Source organism: Leucoraja erinacea, chromosome 16 (assembly GCF_028641065.1).
Source record: "Leucoraja erinacea ecotype New England chromosome 16, Leri_hhj_1, whole genome shotgun sequence".
NCBI lineage: Eukaryota > Metazoa > Chordata > Chondrichthyes > Rajiformes > Rajidae > Leucoraja > Leucoraja erinaceus.
The window spans coordinates 19,400,335-19,420,352 of NC_073392.1; the positions used below are offsets into that span (position 1 = coordinate 19,400,335).

A 20,018-nucleotide genomic window follows, 5' to 3' on the forward strand; every position below is an offset into this window, starting at 1 on the left:
CCAAACTGCTATATATTTGGGAGCTGGAAGCTCATTAGGTTAGTCCGCGCAACCTCCTGGTCTGCTTCCAGTTAACAGCAAACCGAGAGCAAAAACAATCACCCCCAATCCCCGAATCCCCGAATCCCCAGCCCGGCAAAGAAAACATAACTCCGTGCAGTGATACAGACGATCCCTGCTCTGCTTCTCTCTGGAACTCACCCGCTCGCAGTTCACAGGGGTTAAGGATTCAGGGAAACAGGTTCAAGTCCTGCGCTGCCTCTTCACGCCAAAAGCCGGCACAAGCAGGTAAGTCTGAAAATACCCCATTTTCGTTGAATGGCGAGAGGTGGCAGGCGGACGTTGGGTCAGGGTTGACATGGCTCTCGGTTCTCGGCTTCTACCGATAACTAAGACCCGTGTTCAAGTTTCAAATAATTGGAAAAGCTCGAAATTGTTTCCCTTTAAAAGATAGAGAAATGAAAGACGGGAGTCCAGATTCCAGCTCCTGTTTGTATGAGTGCAGGAGGGTCACTTCGTTGGGAGGAGAGGATGGTGTGGGTAACTTCCCAGAATAACCAGTCCAGCCATTGGGAGGAAGGGGAGTTTCGTGTAACTGGGTCTGATCTTGTTGTTTGCGGTCTCTAGGTTAAAGCAAAGCGGGGTGACAGAATGTTTCTTTTTACAGCCTCGTTGGACGCGCGTTGGTTGAAGTGTGGTCATCCCGGGGAGGTTTGAGCAGCAGCAGACCCCGGACTCGATTACCGCGTTGGAACAGGAGAAAGTTCCCATTAAACTCGCTACCCGGCGGGTGGGGCAGAAGAGCCGGGCGGAGAGAGAAGAGGATAGATAGATAGATAGATGCAGGGGTGAGTGAGGACGCAGTTGAGAGCGGATGGAGGCAGTGTGCGGAGCGCTGGGCCCGGGCAATGTCTCCGCCAGTGGCTGGGACTCTCTGCTGGACAACACCACGGCCACCTGTAACCGCTCGGCCCACATCCCCCCCAGAGACGAGGTGGTGGCGCGGCTGGAGGTGACCGTGCTCGCCGTCATCTTGATCCTGGCCCTCGGCGGCAACATCGGCGTCCTGTTGGCCATCTACTCCAACCGCCACAAGTCCTCCAGAGTCAACTTCTTCGTTAAGCATCTGAGCATCGCCGACCTGGTGGTCGCGGTCTTCCAGGTCCTCCCGCAGCTCATCTGGGACATCACATTCAGGTTCTACGCGCCCGACTTTGTGTGCAGGACGGTGAAGTACCTTCAGGTGGTTGGGATGTTCGCCTCCACTTACCTCCTCATCGTTATGTCTATCGACCGCTGCATGACCATCTGCCAACCCTTGATGTCCCTGCACCAGCGCTCCAACCGAGCCTTCGTGGTCTCCTCCTGGCTCATCAGCCTTATCTTCAGCCTCCCCCAGGTCTTCATCTTCTCCCTCACGGAGGTGGCGCCCGGCATTTACGACTGTTGGGGTCACTTTGTGGAGCCCTGGGGTGCCAAGGCGTACATCACCTGGATCACCCTCTCCGTCTATGTCATCCCGGTCATCCTCCTGATCGTCTGCTACTCCCTGATCAGCTTCAAGATCTGGCAGAACGTGAAGCTGAAGACCCGCAGGGAGGCCAAGGCGTCGAGAGGAGGGGTGATGTTTTCCCGAGTCAGCAGCGTGAGGATCATAACCCGTGCCAAGATCAGGACCGTCAAGATGACCTTCGTCATAGTCCTGGCTTATGTTGTGTGCTGGACGCCGTTCTTCGTCGTGCAGATGTGGAAAGTCTGGGACCGCCAGGCTCCTCAAGAGAGTAAGTTGATGTCAATGGGACTCAGGTTAGTGCGAGCGGGACCGTCCAGCCCGCACACCCATCCCGTTCCTGGTTAACAGCGGGCGGGCGAGAGGCGAAGTGAGTTCAATATTCTATCAATAAGACGGGTCACGAAACAGGCTACACTCATAGATATCGCCCTTATCTTCGCATCTGGGAACCGTGCTGATTCTTCTGTACAACGTGTAGGAAGGAACTACAGATGCTGGTTTACACCGAAGATAGACACAAAACGCCGGAGCTCAGCGGACCCGCTGTGTTGCTCCTGCATTTCGTGCCTATCTTGTGTATAATGTTCGGTTATTATACACATTTTGACTAATTCTAAATCAATGTCTTATATGTACTGACAAATTAGATGTCAAAGTAGCCACGCGTTATTTATACTAACAGTATAATTCGTGATTTATTTATATTAAACGGCTTCATAGTAATGGAATTCGCGGATATGTTATTGTCGTGTATTAGTTATACTGATAGTTGTATATACTAGCTATCCCGACACATATCGGTTATACTATTCCAAAGATGGGCACGGAAAAGCTGGAGTAACTCAGCGGGACAGGCAGCATCTCTGGAGAGAAGGAATAGGTGACGTTTGGGGTCGAGACCTTCTTCAGTATTATTCCAATTACGCTATGCTAGTTAATTGTTTTTTTAATCCATAAATTGGTTTGATTGGTTTTGATTATGTTTTGAGCTAATATCTCAATATGACATTCTGATATTTATTATAGGTGAGGTGGTTAATTATATGTCACCTACTCACACAATTTACAGACTAACACTGATATTCTCACATTGCTTACTGCCTATTTAAAATGAATGCTAATTCATTATATATTGTTTACTGGTTGGTCCTTTGATTGTCGCTTATCATCATAGCTACTTGGTGTGCACACAGCATTGACAAACTAATGACATTGAGTGCACAGCTAATGTGGATTGATTGTAAACATGGTATATACCAATTGATTGCAGTGTAATTAAAACATGGGTGGAAAATGTGTAAATGTATTGGCATAATCACAAATCTAAAATCTTATATAAAGCAGTGCAAATAATTCCCCCCAAAAAGCATCGTTATTTTATGCTGCCTGACTAGTTGAGTCTTTGTGTCTTTTTTATAAAGCAGAATCTGCAGTTCTTTGCCTAGATTATTATTTACTACTTTTCCTTCGATTAAAGAACTATTATTGCATGTAAGAGTGGCAAGCTAGTGAGATTTTTTACTGCAATTGCCAATTAATTTATCACAAAATTAGAGTGCTATTACTAAGCTTGTACGATCCTCCACCATGAGGTGTTCTGATATATAAATCTCGACTAACTTCTGTGGTATAATCTGTCAATTCCTTAGTAGTCTTTCTTTAAGATGCCTAATGGTGCCTGTGTACCTGAAACACAATAAACTGCCCTATTTGTAGATATTCATCAAATGGTCAAAATGAACAACAGCGCATCTGTCTCTTTGGTGAGAGAGTGGGGACCCAGTCAGAGGAAAGACTACAATCCACAGTGCACGGATAAAGGATAAAGTGTACAACATTCAGTGTACACTGCAAGATATAACGTTGATAAATTCACATCAAGGGTCTCCAATGAGTTAGATGTGAAGTCAGAACCGCACTCTAGATGATGAGAGGACTGGTCAGTTGACTGATAACAGCTGGGAAGAAATTGTTCCCGAATCTGGAGCTGTGTGTTTTCAAACTTCTGTTGATCTTGCCTGATGGGAGAGGGGAGATGAAAAGGTCCCCTTTCACCCATGTCTCTCCCTCCATCTTTATATTTCACTCCTCATCTTTTCTTCTCTGACAAACTTTTGTCTTTCTTACATCTTGAGCTTTGTCACGTACTCCACCTATCTGTCATCACACCCAGTCACCTGTATCTTCCTATCAGTATGAGTCTGAAGAAAGGTCTCAACCAGAAACGTCACCAATTCCTTTTCTCCAAAGATGTGCCTGACCCACCGAGTTACTCCAGCATTTAGTGTCTATCTTCGGTGTAAGCTAGCATCTGCAGTTCCTTCTTATAAATTCTCCTATCACTTGTTAGACTGTTCCAGCTCCACCTTTCATTTCCAGCTTCTCGCCCCCTCTTATTCCAATCAGTCTGAAGAGTGTCCACATTCAAAAAGTCCTCAATTCATTCCCTGCACAGATACTACCTGACCTGTTGAGTTCCTCCCGCGCTTTGTTGCTCAAGATTAGAGCAACTGCAGTTTCTAGTGCCTGAGTTTAAAATATTACACTGTTTTACACTGCTTTGGCCAATTTAATCTACTTTGTATTGCTAATGCTTGTTGTGTTGTCTATGTAAGAGTCATCTTAACTGACTCTTACATAAATGTTTTGGTCATTTTACGTTGTAAATATTGAGCAGCTGTAAATTAATTTATTCTCAAATGTACTGGCATTTTACGTTAACTTAGACTTAGACTTCACGCCCTAAGCGCAAGTAAGCACATGACCATCAGGCGACAGAACGGTGCAGTAGTTAGAACTGCTACCTCATAAATCCAAAGGCCTGGATCCTGACGTTTCGCATCCCGGTTCCGGAGGTGGAGGTGTTGGGTTTGGGCGCAGAGAGTTCTGTTGGTGGTATGTTGTCATATTCTGCAGAGCAGCCTCTAGTACGGTCTCAATCTGGCTGAAGTCTGAGGATTGCGTTGCGATGCACAATTCATCAACATACAGAAATGACCTAGATTTCGGGGTGATGGGTTGGTCATTGGTGTATATATTGAACAACATTGGGGCAAGGACACTGCCCTGTGGTAGACCATTCTTTTGGCATCTCCAACGGCTGTCCTGACCATTCAAGCATACGAAGAAGTGGCGGTTCTCCATCATTGTCATGATGAACTGGACAGGATGAGACTCCTGTAGTGTTTGGTGCAGTTTGGCTTTCATGGTACGGTGGTTTACAGTGTCATATGCTGCGGACGGGTCTACAAATACTGCACCTGTGATCAGCTTCCCCTCGAAGCCATCTTCAATGTGCTGAGTAAGGTTCAGCAGTTGTCCTGTTGTTGACTTTCCCTGGCGGAATCCAGCCTGGTTGCGCATGCTAATGTTTCCATCTGATATTAGGCAAGACCCTTCCCGTTTAGTTTAGTTTAGAGGTACAGTGCAGAAACAAGCCCTTCAGCACACTGAGTCCATGCCAACCAGTGACCCCCATACACTAGCACTATCCTACACACACTAGGGACATTTTACAATTTTAGCAAAGCCATTTAACCTACAAACTTGTATGTCTTTGGAGTGTGGGAGGAATTCGGAGCATCCAGAGAAAACCCATGCAGGTCACAGTGAGAACCTGGTTTCATTTGCCTGGTTTTATTTAATCAGGAAGTAGAGGCGCTGATGTGCTTTCTTTATGATTGCATCAGTGTTCTCCAACCGGGAAAGATCTTCAGAGATATGCACGCCCAGGAATTTGAAGCTCTTGACCCTTTCCACCATCGACCCGTTGATATAGATGAGACTGTGGGTCCCATCCTACCCCTTCCAAAGTCAACAATCAGTTCCTTGGTTTTGCTGGTGTTGAGGGCCATGTTATTGTGCTGGTACCATTTGGTCAGTCGGTCGATCTCACTTCTATACTCTGACTCGTCCCCATCAATGATACGTCCCACAACAGTGGTATTGTCAGCGAACTTGATGATGGAGTTCGCACTATAACCGGCTACGCAGTCATGAGTATACAGTGGGGGGGGGCTAAGCACGCAGCCTTGAGGAGCTCCCGTGCTGATTGTTACCAAGGCTGACACATTTCCACCAATACGAACTGACTGTGGTCTGTGAATGAGGAAGTCGAGGATCCAATTGCAGAGGGATGCGCAGAGACCCAGTTCTGTGAGTTTGGTAACCAGCTTGGTGCGAATGATTGTGTTAAATGCCGAGCTGTAATCAATGAATAACAGCCTGACATATGAGTTTTTGTTGTCCAAGTGGTCCAGAGTGGAGTGGAGGGCCAGCGAGATCGCATCCACCGTTGATCTGTTGTGGCGGTAAGCGAACTGCAGTGGATCCAGCTTTTTGTCGAGGTTGGAGTTGATTTGCTCCATGATCAACCTCTCAAAGCACTTCATCACCACCGGCGTTAGTGCCACTGGTCGATAGTCATTGAGGCACGTCACCTTGCTCTTCTTGGGCACCGGTATAATTGATGCCCTTTTAAAGCAGGTGGGAACCTCAAACTTCAGAAGTGAGAGGTTGAAAAGGTCCATAAAAAATCCAGCCAGTTGGTCCACACAGGTTTTTAGAACACGACCGGGTATACCATCAGGTCCAGGCGCTTTTTGAGGGTTCACCTCTCTGAAGGATTTACTGACGTTGGCTTTCAATGCCCCCAATTCCTCCATTGGCCGTGGTCCAAGATACTCCACTAAGTTTACGTTAGCAACATCTTACAGAGGAAAGAGAAATGTAGTTAAAAGGTGCAGATAAAGTCTAATCAATGGCGCATGATACAAGTGGCTTACTCAATGCAACATTTGGGCCAAAGTTTCATAATAAACAACGCATAATTGGGCCAGGTTTTGCTGTCAAAATAACAGTGAATTTGTGTTATTTATGTGTAAAATGTGCCACAATTTCAGGAAAGAGGCAGATGTGCAGTTGAATTCTAACATCCAAGTGTTGTTGAGTATTTTCCACTCCTTTCTTAGCTAAATGTTGTTCTGCAAAGTGCCACATCATTGACATATGTTATTGCGTTGTGTCTGGAGCGTGTAAGATTAAACCTGCCACAGGGCTGGTTACGTAAAGCTTCCATTCACCTTTAATACGGGTTAATGATGTCCAATCTATTTCTGTGGAGTGGAAACGTAATGTAATGAATGCCTAGTGTCAGGTCGTCAATTATTTAAAAATTTAAAACAATCAGCAATTAAATGAACTCGTCCTCAAACGACGGAAGCCCTCTGTTACAGCGTTCAGGTCGTGTAAATTCACCCTAACAGAATTCACAAATCATAATCATTTATAAATTTACAAAGTTGAATTTTTACAGAATTACGTGCGAAAAAAATTACTACATGGAAACAAAACGATAAAGAAACGACAAATGTCATTTTTGTCAAGGGTTTATGTTACGGAAAATCACAATATGACCAGTTTTTTATGAACGCAGTCCTTCAATATCACAGGGAGCAATGTACTGTATTTTCTTTCTCTCCCATTCTGTTCTTTTCCCATACCCTAGCTTCACTTCCTGGACCCAATTGGGTAATGAATTTATTTCTTCCAATTCTTTTTCTAAGTCTTTCCCCTTTTATTTTCCCAATCCTTAAATCTCATCGGTGAAAGTAATCCCTTTTTTGGTCATGCTTTATTCAAATCCCAGACAGTCTATTTCTCTTGAGAAGCAATAGTCAGCCAGCATTTTCAGAAACTCAATGGCACATATCCTTTGAGCTGAAGGGTCCAGAATAAGTAAAGCTAACAGAAGACTTGATCAGATCCCTTGTTTAGCAAAGTTCTATATAAATTCTGTCAAATCTCACATTGTTGGATTTCTGGCCATTCCCTTGCTATTCTGGTGGGTTATTCCTTGAAGTCCTTTACATAGGATGTTTAAATAAGTCTCAGATATAATCTATCCAGTTAACGGTCACCTAAAAGAAATGTGTGCACCTCATTATTGTTTATTTGAGTTGGTACTTATAGAATTGTGCAACTGTTACAAATGTAATTCCCCCCCCAGGAAAGTTAGATTAATCTGTAATATTTTCTTAACATGGAATTAACAATGCTCTCAGACAACTGGTTTAGTCACATGAACAGGGGAGAAAGAAAATGCAGCTGTAGCCAATTGTGTAATAAGATGTATGTACAAGTAATTAAATGGGATTATGCGAGAGGATTAATACAAACATTAAATTAACATACTTTCTCCAACAGCAGTTTAGTAGAAGATAATAAAGTTTACATTGCTGACTAGGATAAATACATTGGCAAAACGACAAATAAAATGAAACCAAACAAATTAATATGCATTAACGGTAGGGATATTAGGATACTGTAGGTGAGCTCTCGTAAATCTACAGGAAGACCTGTGAAGTGAGTCACTACAGTGAAATGCAGTTGTGAGAGAGATTATTGCATTGGAGAGTCGGTCAGAGAAATGTTTAAAATCACATACCAAACATTTTCCCCAGAGAGGCAGTCAATGAGCACTTTTTGGAACAGGATTATATTGAAGTAAATGATTAGTCCTAGTCATTTCCCACAGAACAAATATCTTTCAAAAGTAAGGCACTACCAATATAACACAATGCATAATGATCAACTCTAACTAATCGATGCTCAAGGATGAAATGAAGTAAATAATTGCCTCGCAAGGAATTAAAATGAGCAAAATATAAATTTCTGAATGGTTACTCCATCGACGAATCCACTAAGAAAATGTAAACAATGTGCGCTGACCAAAGAAAAATAGTTCAGTTTAAATGAGCAAGACAGATTAAATAGTTAAAGCAAACAAACCCACAATACATGTTGTTCAAGAAGGAACTGCAGATGCTGGAAGATCGAAGGTACACAAAATTGCTGGAGAAACTCAGTGGGTGCAGCAGCATCTATGGAGCGAAGGAAATAGGCGACGTTCGGGCCGAAACCCTTCTTCAGACGGTCCTGAGCGCTCTTCCAGAAGATCAACGCTGAGCCTCATGGCTGCGGACTTTTATATGTCCCGGGACCTCAAGGTGCCGAACCACTTGGGGGTGGTCTCTTAATCACCCAATTCCAGATATCGATTAACCCCATACATAACAGGTATTTCCCTAACCCAATGATACAACAGTTCAATAAATTCATCCCAGAGGTTCCCAGAGGTTTTTGTCGGTCTCCTTACCTGCTTCCACTACCTGCAACCTCCGTCAACCACCTGCAACCTCCGGGAACCGCATGGAAACCTTGGGTGGGGCGCAAAGTCTCCAGAGGTTTCTGTTCAGGTTTCCTAAGTGGGACAGGGGCATTATATGTTTCAATGAGATACCCTCTCATCTTTCTAAACTCCAGAGTGTACAAGCCCAGCTGCTCCATTCTCTCAGCATATGACAATCCCGCCATCCCGGGACTGTCGATGTAACCATAATAATGTAGATGCAACCATAATAATATACAATAAGTTATCAAATATTCCAAGTAAACCAGGCCATAAATGTGCAAAAGAAAACAATGTAAATATAGCAAGCCTGTTCGGCAACATTATAGAATTTAACATTAAACATAAAAAACATCCCCCCACAGCGGGATCAACGTTTCCCACTGTGAGGGAAGGCAGCAAAGTTTGAATTATCTTGAATTACTTATGTAGAAATAATTAATATATGAGTAATTCAAGGTACTAAAAGATCAAATAACTGGTTTTAGTTGGTGCTTGTTTTTAAATCAGAAACTACATTTTCACAAATGCTATGAGAAAGTTATAGTTTTTGTTCTGTTCCGATCCCTCAATAGGACATCTTTTCAATTAAGTTAATTAAGATTTCCCATGTGCACGAGGGAAATTTCCTGTGTTTATGGGTTTCTTCCGATGGCTACGGCCTCCACCCACATCCTGAGGAAGTGTGGGTTAGAAGGTTAATTGGTTGCTATAAATTGCCCCTACCGTTAAGGTGGGAGGTAGAATCTGGCGGGAGTTGTTGGGAATGTGGGGAGTATTAATGGAGAAAGGGATAACATTGTCAACAGAGATCCATGGGCCAAATGGCCTCCCTATATGTGGTCACGAAATCCACATTTTCTTACTGGCCCACCGTGTCTGCGCGGACCAATGATCACCCGTACACCAGTTCCATCCTACACGCTATGGAGAATTTATAGAGGCCAATTAACCTACAAACCTACAAGTCTTTTGAATGTTGGTTGATGGTTGGCATGGACTCAGTAGGCTAAAAGATCGCTGTGCTGTGTGACTTTAAATACAAAGTTCAGTTCCTGAGACATTTATAAGGTTATATTTCAAAGGCTTGGCAAAAATGTGTGTAAAAACTTTAACTGGGCCAGAAATATTTTCATATTTTCTTACAACATAGAAGAAGTCTATAGTGGTTCTCAGAAAGGGTTGCCAACTGTCCCGTATTAGCCGGAACATCCCGTATATTGGGCTAAATTGGTTTGCCACATACAGGACCGCCCTTGTCCCGTATTTGACTGCTACTACTCAGGTCGAGGGGACCGCCTCTCCCGTCCCGACGTAGTGCACCCCATGCAGTCGCGCCTTGCCCGCGGCCCAGTTGGTCGGCAGCCCAACCAGCTGTCCAACCTTCGCTTACTGCCAACACCACCACCACTCCTTCTCATGGCCGATCATAAATTCATGAGTTGGATGGGGTGCCAGACTGGGCTTTGTGTGCAGACCAGTACCCGGGCCAACTCATCATTCACCCAGCCAGGGCCGTCGGTCAACGAAATGCCGTTGGGAATTTTTCCCTTATTATGACCTTTTGTCCCATATTTGGGAGTGAGAAAGTTAGCAAACTTATTCTCAGAACAAACCGATCACTCACACTAATTTCCCCTGTTGCCTATTCTCCACACACGCTAACCATTTTGCTTGCATTAGGTCTGTATTCCTCTCTGTCTAAACGCCTCTTAAAAGTGGTCATTACAGTTGATTCACCATCTTTACTGATAACGTGTTCCATTCTATGAAAAACAAACTTATGCCATTCATTGTCTTATATACTTCTATCAGATCGTCCTCAGTAAGGTTGCCAACTTTCTCACTCCCAATTAAGGGACAAAAGGTCAAAATACGGGACAAATTCCCGACGGCAATTCGTTGACCGACTCGGACATGGCTGAGTGAATGATGAGTTGGCCCGGGTGCTGGACTGCACACAAAGTCCAGCCGGCGGGCCAGCTGAGGAATTTTGGTCCGGGCGCCAGACTTTGCGCCTCCTTAAAACTCCTCAGCTGGCCCACCGGCTGGGCTTTGTGTTCTGCTGCACGCAAAGTCCAGCACCCCATCCAACTCATGAACGGATGATCAACCATGAGAAGGAGGGGTGGTGGTGTCGGCGGTAAGCGAAGGTCCGTAGGTCGGACAGCTGGCCCGGGCTACTGACCGATGGCGCCACGCGCGAGGCGCTGCTGCTGCACTCCATGGGCTGCATTATGTCGGGACTGGTGAGGCGGAGGCGGACACGGTGCTCCAACTCGACAGTTCCCTCGACCCAAGTAATAGCAGCCAAATAACGGCGGTCACATATGGGACAAACCAATTTAACCCTATATACGGGATGTCCCGGGAAATACGGGACAGTTGACATGCCTAGTCCTCAGTCTCCTTTGTAAGTCCAGCTGAACCAATCTCTCCCAATAACTAGTCCTCCAATTCAGCCACATTCTGGTGAATGTTCTGCACTTTTTCCAGTGCAATCACACCTTCTCTGCAATGCAGTGACCAGAACTGCGCACAATGCTATGTGTGCAGTCTCAACAGTGTTCTGTAATGTTTCAGCATTATGTCTCTAACGCTTGTGTCCAAGCATGCCATAAGCCTTCTTCACCACCCTATCGACCTGTGTTGCCATTTTCAAGCAACAATAGTCGAGAACCTCTCAGTCTCTCTGGTCATCAACATTGCTGACAGCCCTACTGTTTAAATGGTGTAATGTGGGTGGTAGAGCCATACCATTCACTGAGCCCTACCCCCAGTGTTTTACTGATGGTATGCAGTGATACGGCACATCTGCACTTCTAAAATGTTAAAAATTGACTTATTATACGTACAAATTTATTAAAGTCTAAAAATTAAAATATATTTAATTAATGAGGCAGTCAGGCCCTTAAAGAACAACAATCTGTCATGGACACCAAAATGAAGAAGGGATATGCGTACTGGCATCTTTTTGTCAACAAAATAAACACTGCCCGCGCCTATTAGATTTCCCAAAATGCAGCTTGCATAACTTTCATGTTTCAAACAATATGTTTTTAATTACGAAAGCTAATAAAATATTTAACAAGAAGGACCAAAATCAAACTATTCCAAATCCCATTGTGAAATGCAAGGCTAGATTACATGCTTGGCTCTGGGGATGAGACTTGAATTTGGACCTTTCTGATCCACTACTACCCACCGGTGTCAATGCAAGTTGGTCTCCTGTGCTCTGCTGCCCTCTGTTGATAGTCCGTTAATGTACATTCAGCACCTCCTCACTCTGCACTAAATTGTGTGGTTGGGGTCCAACCTGATTTATGTTCCAACTGTTCCAACACAGGCAGGAAGTTTCATTCTCTGGTGTGCTGTTAAATTGTATTTTACAAAAACACAAAGTGCTGGAGTAGCTCAGCATGTCAGGCAGCATCTCTAAAGGACATGGATAGGCAACGTTTTTGGTTGGGTCTCTTCCTCAGATGTAATTCATGTGACATAGATCATTAATAATCTGGTGCAACAGGTCAACTTCTGACATGCATGATGTTAAATAAAAGCAAAATATTGTGGTTGGTGGTAAACGGAAATTGTGGTGATACTCCAGGGCTAATGCACCAACTGTAGGGAATAAAGCAGAGCTAGTGCTTTAGGACAGTTACATTTATAACTGGGCTAAATTAATGGTGGGGAAGGACGTGAGGAGGGGAAATTATCCGGCAAGTTTACAGTGCAGTCATTTTGTTACTAAAACAACTGAAACTGCAAGAGACTGCAGATGCTGTAATTTTCAGTAAAAAAAACAAACTGCTGGAGGAATTTCGTGGATCAGGCATTATCTCTGAAGTGAATTGAACAGATTATGTTTTGGGTCAGGACTCTTCTTCTGACTGATGAAGGGTCCCAACCTGAACATTGTCTGTCCATTTCTCTCCGCAGATGCTGCCTGACCTGCTGAGTTGCTCCAGCAGTTTGCTTTTTTTCTGAAGGTATTCAGTTGTAAAATGAGTTCAGATGTTCAATATAAAGCAGGTGCTAAGTGGGAGTTTCCCGGACAGAATCAGATCAGTTTTTGACCCCACTCAATGATGATGGGCGTGAATCACAACTTCATCTACTTGGTCTTGCTCGACATTTCCAGATATCTATACCTACCAGATCTTTGTGTTACGAAATGTGGTAGAACAATGCCTGGAATTTCAGAAGCCAATACTAATAAACTTTGTTGATTTCATAAAGGCATTCGATAGTGTACATAGAGACACCCTGTGGCAAATTCTTAAAGTGTATGGCATCCCAGAGGCTTTCATAAACATCTTCAAGAACCTTTACGAGGGATCCAGTTGCTGCATCAAGGTCGATTCAGGAAACACAGAATTCTTTGACATTGTCACAGGGGTAAGACAAGGTTGCCTTCTATCCCCCTTACTGTTTATTGTCACGATCGACTATGTCATGTGGAAGACAATGAATAAACCTGGTTTTGGAATACTGTGGAGAACAGCAAGATGCCTCACAGTCCTAGAAATTGCACTACACTATATAGCTAACAAGCATAGCCAGCAGATGCTGACAGCTTCTGTCATCCAGCATTACTCCAGTTCACTGGAGGTGAAGAGTTCCACTTTCCCAACAGTCTAACTGTAATTTGAGAAATGCTTCTCGGTTTAGCCCAAGTGACCAGTTCTTAAGTCTCAAACATTGCCTCCTTCAATGGCAGTGGAGATAATTACTTCTTATCTAATGCTTTCAGACTGTCATATGCTGAGAGAATGGAGCAGCTGGGCTTGTACACTCTGGAGTTTAGAAGGATGAGAGGGAATCTCATTGAATCCTATAAGATTGTTAAGGGTTTGGACATGCTAGAGGCAGGAAACATGTTCCCGATGTTGGGGGAGTCCAGAACCAGGGGCCACAGTTTAAGAATAAGGAGTAAGCCATTTAGAACGGAGACGAGGAAACACTTTTTCTCACAGAGAGTGGTGAGTCTGTGGAATTCTCTGCCATAGTGGAGGCAGGTTCTCTGGATGCTTTCAAGAGAGAGCTAGATAGGGCTCTTAAAAATAGCGGAGTCAGTGGATTTGGGGAGAAGGCAGGAACGGGGTACTGATTGGGGATGATCAGCCATGATCACATTGAATGGCTCGAATGGCCTACTCCTGCACCTATTGTCTTTTGTCTTTTACTTTAATCATGTTAAACCCACATGAGATCTCCCCTCAATCTTGTCTCTTCCAATTCAATCAAACTTCTAAATATTGTCAGAGATCAAGGATTATACCATCTGAGATTGACAGTAATATGGCATTTACCATCACCTTTTCAGTTATGTTTCGACATTGATCAACGAATGCTAGACTACATAGAAACATAGAAAATAGGTGCAGGAGTAGGCCATTCGGCCCTTCGAGCCTGCACCGCCATTCAACATGATCATGGCTGATCATCCAACTCAGTATCCTGTACCTGCCTTCTCTCCATACCCCCTGATCCCTTTAGCCACAAGGGCCACATCCAACTCCCCTCTTAAATATAGCCAATGAACTGGCCTCAACTACCTTCTGCGGCAGAGAATTCCAGAGATTCACCACTCTCTGTGTGAAAAAAGTTTTCCTCATCTCGGTCAGTCAGTACACCAGGTCTAGAAGCTGAGTGGATTACAGAGGGGGTGGGGACATTTGTCTTCAGTGGTAAAAGATGCACACATAGGAAAGTGCAGGCTACACTCAGCTCTGCACGATTGGTTCCACTTAACTCAGAATATAGGAAATAAAAGCTAGAGTAGGCCACGTAGCTCATCGCAGCCACTCCATCAGTTAGAAATTCAGGATGAAACTGTACCTCATCCACTTTGCCACCAGACATTTTAATTGTCCGCTTTCCCGTTGCACCCAAACTCTATATATCACAGCCCTAATTAAAGTGATGGACCAGCCATCCACAACCACGTGTATTGGGGAATTCCAAAGACTTGCAACTCTCTGAGTAAAATAATTTCTCCTCATCCTGCACTCTTTCCAGCTTAATGGCATCTTCCCCAAAGCAAAGGTTTCACAAGGTCTCAAAGGTCTTTTATTGTCACATGTACCAATTAAGGCACATTGATATGCAAATTACCATAGAGCCATACGGAAAAAAAAGCAACAGGACACACGACTACTTTAAAGTTAACATAAACATCCACCACAGGGGATTCCCCACATTCGTCACTGTGATGGAAGGCAAAAAAGTCCATTCTTCTTCCTCTTTCTTCTCCAGCAGTCGGGGCAGTCGAACCATCCATCGGCGCTCCCCCAGCCAGCACTCGAAGCTCCCGCGTCGAGGCAATCAAAACTCACTCGTCGGGGTGGTCGAAGCTCCTGCGGCTTGGAGTTCCCGAAGTCAGACTCTGACCAGAGACCCTGAGCTCCGCGATGTGATAGACCACAAGCACCCACGGTTGGAGCTCTGCGGTCGATCCCTGGCAAACCTGAACTTGAACCAAATGTGAACACAATACTCCAAATTGCTCTCTCATCAACATCTTATACAATTGTAGCATAATGTTCCAACTTCTAAACTCAGTTCCCAGCAATTAAGACAAATTGGGCATAAGAACAAGAATACTTCATTCATCACCATGCAACTTCCACGGATTGAGCCATGCCTTTATTCAATTGACTCATCTATTCCTGCCTCTGAGAAATCTGTCCATCTTAGTTCTGAAGTTTTCAATTGATACAAGGTTCCAAAGATTAGATATTCCCAAATCTTCACTGGCTATGATAAGGTTTTCTTTTTGCCAACCCTTAATGTCCAAGTTTTAGTTCAGGTCCAGTATTCTGGACTCTGACATCCAAGAAAATGCTTCCCTATCCCTGCCTACAAAACCCTTCAATATTCTGAAAAACGTTGTTAGATCATCCCCTGATCTGCTATACTCAAGTGAGTGACACCCAGTCTGTTCAATAAGTTCTTATGAGTCAGACCTTTTATCTACAGTGATACAAAAGCACAGAAAGCTGGAGGAACTCAGTCAAGGAGTATATGTGAAAAGAGAGACATTTCAGATCAGGGACCCATCTTCAGAACTGGCTGATTTCTTCCAGCATTTTCCACTTTTGTCTCTTGCATTTGTGGCTTTGTTTTTTATTGATCTGGTGAGTCTGTGCCTCTCCCCTCCCAATGCATCCTTCACTGTTGTCATGCCTAAGATGGAAGTTAGTATTCTAGAGTCCGTGGTTAGAATTTGTGATCTATAGAACTGAAACATATTGTCCACTCCTTTGTTTTGCAGCTCCCTTGAGCTAATGCCAGTTGTCATCTTCATCGCTGTGATTTCATTACAGGGACTAATAAAGCTCTCTGATAGTTCATAGTTCCTTGCTTCTGGCTCTTCAGAAAATACCCCCATTGATTTTGCCAGTGGTCCACATCTTAATGATTATATTGCATAGCCCAGAACCATTGTCCACAAAGAGCATAGAATAGTACAGCACAGGAACAGGTCCTTCTATCAAGTCTCCCCTCAACCTCCACAATACAACACCGTTGTGGACACAGCCCAGACCATCACACAAACCATCCTCCCTTCCATTGACTCCATCTACACCACACTGCCTCGGCAAGGCCACCAGCATAATTAAGGATGAGTCTCACCTCTTCTCGCCGCTCCCACTTGATTGTAATAATGTATAGTCTTTTCATGATTGGATTCAATGCAACAAAAGAGTTTTTCACTTTACCTTGGTACACGTGACAATAATAAACTGAACTGTACTCCGTCCGACATGTCTATTGTTCAACCATGGCTATCCTTCCTTGCCTGAGTCCGTGAGCCAATCTCACAAAGCAACTGCACCCTCGGGTTGGGTGGCAAGGTCCATTCAGCAGCTAGGATGCTGGAAATATAGTTCCGGTGTCCTCTCCCCAGGGTGTCCCCTGGTAGCCCTTGATCCGGTGAATCTGAGGCCAGAGATTTATCTCCTCTCAAGAAATGTTCATGAAATTTTATTTGTCCACTACTTTGAAATAACTAAAATTGTACTAAAAACAAAAATATGACTACAGTTGTTTATAATAGGTAAAAATCAATAAAAGGCTTAAAAGTCATTTAAAACATTTAAACAAAGCGATGCCTCACCGCTGGCGTGACCCCATGGTCGCAACTTCACCGCTGCAGTCTCGATGTCTCCTTCACCGCCGCCATCTTAATGGCCGCGTAAAATCCCAGCCGGGGCTTCGCGGGTAGAAGCCCGGGTCGGTAAAAGCGGAACATTAATTTAAATGCGGCCTTCCCCCTGATGTCACTCGAAGCTCGTTTAATATTCTGCATGTAAAACGGGCCCTGACCCGAGCCATCGTGGCTACCCACCTCAGTCGAAGCTTAAAAGGCAGTTTTGTATTTTTTCTTAAACTTTCGCCACCAATAAGTCGTGAAATATAGCATCAAATCTTAAGTGAAGCTGATCACTGCTTAGAGGGGAAAAATGTGAGTCAGAATATGTGAACGTTTTAACGTTACCGCGTAGCGTTTTAGCGAACATATAAAGACACACATCGCCCCAGCGCAGAGGGAGAAGAGGAGGGAAGAGACTGCGACCTAAGACTTTTGCCTCCATCACAGTGAGGAGATGCTGGGTGGACTCACTGTGGTGGATGTTAATGTGTGTTTATTGTTGTTTTATTGTATTGTATTATATGTATGACTGCTGCAATTTCGTTCAGACTAAGTCTGAATGACAATAAAAGGCTATCTATCTATCTATCTATATATAGAGATAGACAATAGGTGCAGGAGTAGGCCATTTGGCCCTTCGATCCAGTTCCGCCATTCAATGTGATCATGTCTGATCGTCCACAATCAGTACCCTGTTCCTGCCTTCTCCCCATATCCTTTGACCACTATCTTTAAGAGCTCTATCTAACTCTCTCTTGAAAGCAGCCAGAGAACCGGCCTCCTATGCCCTCTGTGGCAGATAATTCCACAGACTCACAACTCTCTGTGTGAAAAAGTATTTCCTCATCTCTGTTCTAAATGGCTTACCCCTTATTCTTAAAGTGTGGCCCCTGGTTCTGGACTCCCCCAACATCGGGAACATGTTTCCTGCCTCTAGCGTGTCCAAACCCTTAATAATCTTATATGTTTCAATAAGATATCCTCTCATCGTTATAAATTCCAGAGTAAACAAGCCTAGCCGCTCCATTCTATGGGATGCAGACCACCAGGCCCTGGGGATATATCAGCCTTCAGTCCCATCAGTCTACCAATTTCCTGCCTAATGGGAATTTCCTTCAGTTCCTCCATAACCCTAGATCCTCTGGCCACTAGTATATCAGAGAGATTGTTTGTGTCCTCCTTAGTGAAGATGGATCCAAAGCACCTGTTCACTTCTGCCATTTTCTTGTTCCCAATAATAAATTCGCCCTTTTCAGTCTTCAAGGTTCAAATTGTTGGTCTTAACAATTGGAATTTGGAAACTAAACTGATAGTTTCAAATATGATTTCAGAGACTAGACTCTGAAGTCTAGTCTGTGGAACAAACCAAACTTTAAAGTGAGATATGTGTAAGAAGGAACTGCAGATGCTGGTTTAAACCGAAGACAGACACAAAATGCTGGAATAACTCAGCGGTATAGGCGGAATCTCTGGAAATGGATGACATTTCGGGCAGCTTTTGAATATTCTACAGTCTAACGATGGGTCTCGACCTGAAACGTCACCCATTCCTTCTCTCTAGAGATGCTGCCTGGCCCGCTGAATTACTCCAGCTTAAAGTGAGATATTATGAGGTAATAATTGTTGGTTAAGGGAGTCATCAGAATGTTTGTTTCCGTCTTCCCCCAGACTGGGCCTTTGTCATCACGATGCTCCTGGCAAGCCTCAACAGTTGCTGCAACCCCTGGATCTACATGTTCTTCACCGGCCGCCTGCTACAAGACCTGGTCCAGCGCTTCTTCTGCTGTTCCAGCCGGCTCAGAAAAACCGAGCAGCCCAGCAGCGAGCTGACCTGCAGCAAGAAGAGCAACTCCTCCACCTTTGCCGTCAGTCTCAAGAGCTCAAGCAGTCAGAAGAGCCTCTCAGTCCAACAGCAGCCGGAGGAACAATAAACCAGAACGCTCTCAACCAGGTGCTGCGGGGACCCTTCCCCTGGGACCCTTCCCCTTGTGCTCTTACCTGCTCTGTACGATGCTGTGCCAGCTATCAGTTCTAATTCCTCTCAAATCCCCCTTAATGCACTGCTAGAGCTTGGCCTTAAAGCAGCTAGTTCCTTTGGGTATGCCATGTTCACTACTAGTGGTTGGCAGCTGAGGAGAGAAATGGCACGGGGCAGTGGGTTGCGCTCCTAACTCAGCAGGACTAGCCACTGAGGGTGGAGGCGTGGAGGCAATAAGACATAATCTCGCTCCAGGGAGGCCAAAGTCGATCATAGGAAGCTGACTTGGCAAGAAAAGATGCCCCAAGATCAGTTGCCACTTGTTGGGTATGAGAAATAGGCCTGCAGTGTGCACCCACTTGATATGCCCGCATCACTTTGAGAGGTGGGCTGAGATGTGACTGAAGTCCAGATATCACCGAAGCCTAGCTCTGTCTGCACCTTGCTACCATCTGATTGTCTTATCGTCAGTGGTATGAAGCGAACATTGACTGGTAAAAATGCTATGATTACTGAGGAATTTATCTGTGTTATTTGTTCTACATCTTTATCTGTATTTATTGTATTGCTTTATCTGGATTTATTTTATTGCTTCCATCAATTTGTGGTTGAGACCAGAAGTTAACAATATTCTGGACCCATCTTACTTCCAACTGCCTGCAGGGATTCTTCAAAGGTTCCAATAGGGTTTCTGTATTTGTGGCAGGAATACAATTTATGATAGGGATAGAATCAGAGTTGTACATCTCTGGCCTAACTTGCCCAAGCCAATCTAGATGCTCCATCTATACTAGTCCCACCTGCCTGCATTTGGCACGTATCCCTCTAAACCTTTCCTATCCATGTACCTGTCCAAATGTCTTTTAAATGTGGTTATAGTACTTCCCTCAACTACCTCCTCTGGCAGCTGGTTCCATATATCCATTAGTCTCTGTGTGAAAAGTTTCCACTAAGGTTCCGAGTGAACCTTTCCCCTCTCACCATAAACCTATGTCTGGTTATTTTTTCCTTATTCTGGGTAAAAGATTCTGTGCAATCATCCTATCTATCACCCTCGTGATCTGATATACCTCTATAACATGATACCTCATCCTCCTGCAAGCTAGGGAATAAAGTCCTAGCCTGCCCAACCTCTCTCTACAGCTCAGACCCTCAAGTCCTGGCAACATCCTTGTAAATC

General features: G+C 44.4%; 1 protein-coding gene across 2 annotated transcripts; it reads left to right on the top strand.

The window, feature by feature from the left end:
• The first annotated feature begins 97 nt into the window (after nucleotides 1–97).
• Nucleotides 98–18,915, top strand: oxtra (oxytocin receptor a). Of its 2 annotated transcripts, XM_055647762.1 has the most exons (3): nucleotides 98–288; nucleotides 668–1,781; nucleotides 18,529–18,915. In XM_055647762.1, exons 2-3 carry the CDS (start codon nucleotides 875–877, stop codon nucleotides 18,789–18,791), a joined length of 1,170 nt encoding a protein of 389 aa, XP_055503737.1. In that variant the 5' UTR covers nucleotides 98–288; nucleotides 668–874; the 3' UTR covers nucleotides 18,792–18,915. The 2 variants fall into 2 exon arrangements, with proteins under 2 accessions (XP_055503737.1, XP_055503738.1); XM_055647763.1 differs by lacking the exon at nucleotides 98–288 and having other exon boundaries at nucleotides 302–1,781.
• The last annotated feature ends 1,103 nt before the right edge of the window (nucleotides 18,916–20,018 follow it).